Source organism: Alosa pseudoharengus, unplaced genomic scaffold (genome assembly GCF_046254945.1).
Source record: "Alosa pseudoharengus isolate Yale_2024_CS ecotype anadromous, Long Island Sound unplaced genomic scaffold, YU_APseudo_1.1 YU_APseudo_1.1_scf_11, whole genome shotgun sequence".
Lineage (NCBI taxonomy): Eukaryota > Metazoa > Chordata > Actinopteri > Clupeiformes > Clupeidae > Alosa > Alosa pseudoharengus.
The window spans coordinates 41,167,193-41,172,917 of record NW_027468576.1 but is presented as its reverse complement, the minus strand read 5'-3'; the positions used below and the strand labels follow the sequence as shown (position 1 = coordinate 41,172,917).

General features: G+C 42.3%; 1 protein-coding gene across 11 annotated transcripts in view; it reads right to left on the bottom strand.

Moving 5' to 3' along the window:
* Positions 1-2,579: 2,579 nt before the first annotated feature.
* mast3b (microtubule associated serine/threonine kinase 3b) overlaps positions 2,580-5,725 on the bottom strand; it is a 152,370-nt gene continuing 149,224 nt past the window's right edge. For all 11 annotated transcript variants that reach the window (XM_076279195.1, XM_076279197.1, XM_076279198.1 and 8 more), the window contains one exon: positions 2,580-5,725. This exon is cut by the window's right edge and continues 931 nt beyond it. In XM_076279195.1, coding sequence (XP_076135310.1) covers positions 5,701-5,725 — 25 coding nt within the window. In that variant the 3' untranslated portion in view covers positions 2,580-5,700.

Sequence of the window (5,725 nt, the reverse complement as noted above, 5' to 3'; positions counted from 1 at the left end):
CTTTCACGCACACGCAAGAAATGTCACGCCAAATCCATTTTTTTTTTGCAATCCGTTCATTTTTTGTTGATGACTAGACTAGACCACAGCATTGTTTCTAAATAACAGGAGACAAGTTTATACATATATAGCTTTAGACCAACAGCAGGTACAGTAGGTCTAATATCTGCCTACAACAGTTTTCTGTTGATTAGCTGACTATTTTAATCCGGTCCTCGACACCTTCACAGAACACGTTGCTATTTAGACCTACAGTATGAGGCAGACGGACGCAAAGTGTGGCCGCCCATTCTTCTCTGTTGAACTACTCACAAAGTAGGCTAGCCTAGTCATCACACAGATATCACATTAAATAACTTTTGCTCGTCTTTTATACGGTGCTATAGCCGCTATTTGCTGTGATAAACGGTTTGCGAGAAAATTAACTTTCAAGAAATAATCATATTACTCTACAGCTCTGCGCTCATCTCAATTCATATAGGTGGAATATCTCACAAACTTTTCGTTCAACTACATGACAAACCGTAAACCAGAATAAACAGCAGAGCTTACCGAACACAAAGGTGTAATGCAATCCACTGTACAATAAGCCGTTCCAGAGTAAAATTGTAGCAAATTTCTAGGCCTATATGGTCTCCAACTTTGGGCTTTAAGTGTCTTAAAACTAAGCTGTGGTTAAATACCTATATATCTGTAAATATTAAAATCAGAGGATATACAGCTCATGGCTAAGAGTTTGTCTATGTAGCCATACTTTTTATTTTCACAAACTGCTAAGCATGCATGTATTTAAGTGTGCAATGCATAATTTCATAACAGGCCAAATAGAAAATAAATGTTAAATATAGCCTAGATATAATATTAAAATTAGATGATGTAGTATTTTGGTCATGTTTTTTCATCAAATGTTCATACTGTATCTCTAGTGGCTGGTAAAAAAGTTGAGTGGCTAGCCACAATGGTAGGTGGAAAAAAATATTGTATTTCCATCCCTGATACGTACACTCATACACACATTCATATGTGTAATTCTCAATCTGTCCATTTCTTTCCACAAAACTCGCCAGAAGTCATCATTTAAGATCCTTAATATACAATGGAATGGAAGAACCCTTCTGTGAATCGTCTCGCTTTATCAACCGTCTCTGTCATCATTTAAGGGCTTATTAAAAAAAGGCCCCCAGACCCCCTACAATTGCTGAGCTACTACCTTTTTCAGGTGGGCAGGGCGGCCCTTTTCACGTCTGTGCCCAGGGGCGCAGTGGCTCATAATCCTTCCATGACATAGGGTTAAAAACACTGGTCTTGTTTTCAAGTGCACTCAATAAATTAATTGTACATTTTGAAGAAACTTTTCCATTCTATTATTTATTTATTTTTTTTACATAGGCCTAAATCAGGGATTATACATAGCAAAAGAGAGGGTACAGACATTTTTTAAATTAGGTTTAGGGGAAAATGTAACGCACACGCACTATGACTTCATAAAATCTCACTCCAACCAAACACCCAAGGTTGGCAACCCTGCACCTGAGTCTGAGGATGTCCTAAAATGAACAGCGTACTCGTGACGTAGCCTACATCAAATAAATATTTGACCAGAAGATTGACACGCTCACATTAAAGAGACTTACAGTAGTTGTGCTGTTGCAGATATCAGCATCTGGCTAATAGTATTACGGCAGTTAAATTGAAGAGCCTACTGTGTAACCTACTCAACGTAGGCTACAGACTGAGCGTGCTAGCTAACAGGATCAGAGCGCTTCTCATGTACCATTAGCTCGAAAGGCAACCTTGGATACCTGAGATGTCACGAAATAGATCCCCATCTATCTAAGACAGAAAATACTATTCCAAGATGAACTTGCAACCATGAGGACGGGGCTAAATGGCCCATAGCCCATTAGTAGCTTGTAACTTCCTAAACTTGTTTTGACTTTTCAACGTTATATGACGTTACATGAAAGTGTGCTGTGAATTTTCGATCCAATAAGTAAAAAATAAGTTAGCAGAATACACGTTTTGCCTTTACTCCTGTCTGAGGCAGAACATTCTTACCGTTTCTTTTTATTTCCAGAATGTCCCTTTTCCTGTTTTAACGTTACTCGAAGAATTGTATTGTCCGGGAACATGGCAAAGTGCAGGCGTATACAGAGGACTTGAAAAGTTGGACAAGTTCACTTGGTGGTGGTGGTCCAATATTCTTTGCACTGTACAACCGGTCAGCATAACCACTGTAGCGTTAGGGCGTGACAGGAAATCAATGTCCATATTTTAAGAATGTGTGATGAAATCATTTGGTGCAAATCTTCAATTCATGTAATACAAATCAGTAAAAATACACTAATTGGAGAAGTGACTAATTCCAGAATATGAAGAAATTATGACCATTATTTGCCGCTAACCACCTTAGTTGTGCTAGACAAAATATGTTTCATCCCAACTGTCAGGTGTCAGTTGTAGTTGGTGCTGGATTCATCTTTTTAAATTCTGTCTTTTCTTTTAACGGTGAAACACTTTAAGGTACAAATTATAAATTACTTACTTACTAACTGAATACAAGAAAGGCACACGGAGAGTTTGCACCATACCAAAGCCATGGGTATAGTTTATTATAAAAACACTGATGACCTGTAAATCATACAGAATAAATACATTTTTGCACAGAATTTTCACTGTTCTGGAAGTCCACTAATCGAATAATTTATCGGCAAACAAATAACCCTCAGGTACAGAGTTAACATGGGGGATGTCTGAGCAGCAGCGGTTAGCTTGGTCATTGTCGTTTTAAAAACCCAGTGATACTGAAATGTCAGATAAATCCCTTCTGACAGACACAAACAACAAAGACATGGCACATGAACTTCATCAAATACCAATTTTCCAGAGTGTAAGATGCAACAAGGACCACTAAGGGTGAGACGAGCCCCAGGTATGGATGCTGTGAGACGAGCCCCAGGTACGGATGCTGTGAGACGAGCCCCAGGTACGGATGCGGAGGACAACTAGGGGTGAGACGAGCCCCAGGTACGGATGCGGAGGACAACTAGGGGTGAGACGAGCCCCAGGTATGGATGCGGAGGACAACTAGGGGTGTGAGACGAGCCCCAGCCTGCTGATGGAGGTACAAATGCTGAGGTTGATGATGTGGGGGCTCAACGCTGGTTCCGATTATTGACAGGAGACAGGCGACACAAGAACATAAGCTGGACCTTCTGCCCACTAAGCCATGCAACCGTGTGTGTGTGTGTGTGTGTATGGCTGTGTGTGTGTATATGTGTGTATGGCTGTGTGTGTGTGTGTACAGGCGTGTATGGCTGTGTGTGTGTTTGTGTGTACAGGTGTGTATGGCTGTGTGTGTGTGTGTACAGGTGTGTATGGCTGTGTGTGTGTGTGTACAGGTGTGTATGGCTGTGTGTGTGCCCATATGATCATGCTGCATGCAATTTAGAACATCCTGAAAAGGGAACAATGCCGTGAGGCATGCCAACGTAAGAACAATGCCAACGTAAGAACAATGCCGTGTTGGCATGCCAACGTAAGAACAATGCCAACGTAAGAACAATGCCGTGTTGGCATGCCAACGTAAGAACAATGCCGTGTTGGCATGCCAACGTAAGAACAATGCCGTGTTGGCATGCCAACATAAGAAAGACACCTCTAGAAGCCGAGAAGTTTACAGTGGCCTTGGAGAGCCAGTAGCAAACAAACAAAAACACTATTTCCAAAAGGAGCGTAGCGTTGGGATGCACCAGTCTCACCTGACACCGGATCAAACAGAGTGGTGGCGCCATCAAGTACAAGTACAAAAACATTGCTTCTCTTAGTCTGTTTAAGGGAGATTGACTCCCTCCACTCACACACACAAATGTAAACATGTTTCACAAACAGTCACAGAACAGGTCTGCTTCATACATCTCCCTTCCCCCTTCTCCAGGGTCAGACAGTTCCAGGCTTCAAATCCAATGAAGTAACACAGCATAAAAGCCACAATGCTTTGGTTACGTCGCCATTAAAACTCATTTAAATGTTCAGAGAAAACAGTACAGGAGTACAGAACTACCATAGAAGTAAGGAAGTACCGTTTGTTAGAGGAAGGGGACCCTGCTGAACTACCATAGAAATAAGGAAGTAGCGTTTGTTAGAGGAAGATGACTCTGTTGAACTCCCATAGAAGTCAGGAAGTAGCGTTTGTTAGAGGAAGGGGTGTTGCTGGAGCAGTGCAAGACTGTAAAATAGACTTGGCATATCTACGGGGAACTCTGGTGAAAACAAATAAAGAGAAAAAAAAATACAGCCAAAAGGCCAATTGATTATCATCAAACCCCCATTCCAGTGCAACACAGCCATCCATATAAAGTCTACCTATCCACCACAAAAGCATCTTCAAGTTTGCAATGCATGAAAAGGTCACATGAAATAACACTTGTATCAAAATGTACAGGACTTCATACATAAAAATAAACTAACAAAATAATTCATCATGTCAGATACAAATAGGGAACCCTGGATTCAGAGAGAACTAAACACCCAACGCCCAGTAAATGGCCCAGTAAACGCCCCTTCAGACGGTTTCTAAACACCCCAGAAAACGCCCCTTCAGACAGTTTCCTTTCTTCCTCCTTCCCTCAGCAGGAGAGAGCGTGCAGCATGGTCAGGGCAGTCTTGCCCACATGTAAACATTAACCCGTGGAAAACGGAGGAAGCCATGACGACGAGCAGGTTGCCAAGAGGGTCACGGAGGAAGCCATGACGACGAGCAGGTTGCCCCGGACACACCCCAGAGGGGAGGGGCTTGGAGTGCATGGACTCTGACCTGTGAATCCTGTTCACACACACACACACACACACCCTGGAGGAAAAAGGCCGTCTGGACTAACTGGAACACAATCTATGTGTGTGTGTGAGAGTATATTTGTTCAGGTTTCTATTTCAGTGTTTTTTTGTCCATAGTAATCCTCAGGACGTGAAACCCTGAAGTGCAGTAACATGGCGCTCTGCAGCTCAACCACAGAGAAGTCTTCACTAAATGAGATTAGTTCACCACGGCGTATGGCTTGCAGAATCACAACCAAACAAGCTTCCTGGCCCAGTAATAAATACAGATAAGTGCATTGGTCTGAGACGGACCTGCGATCAGAGCATCAGACGTACGGGGCTGAGACAGACCTGCGATCAGAGCATCAGAGTCTCTCTCTTTCTTCTTCAGCTACATCTCTTGCAGTTTGACTGATTGCTTGTCAAACTCTGATCAAGCTTATTTTGGCCCAAACCATTCCAATTTAAAATATATATTTATACAAATGTTAAACTCTCAGGCCATTATAAACCAGATATATTCCAAAACGAGTACAAATGATAGTTTGATCATGGCTGCTCAACATGTGGTTCTGTTTGAATCCTTAGATACTCCTTCAGGAGCTTCAGACATAAACGGAAGCTTTGCCACTGCACCTTCACGCTTATCCATTACTTATTTACAAAATGTACAACGCAGGAAAACACCCCCAGAACAGAACTATCCAAAATTGCTAAATTTATTTTATGACGATGTGTTTGGCAAGGGGGTTCAGCCCGTGAGTTTTATTGAAGTCTTTTATTCAGTGCATGGAGAGTCTGTGGAGAGTTTGTCCTCTTGTCGTGCCGTCCCCAACCCCCAACCCAACCCCTAACCCAACCCCCAACCCAACCCGTCTCCCTTCATTTCTGCTTTGGCTTCTGCCCT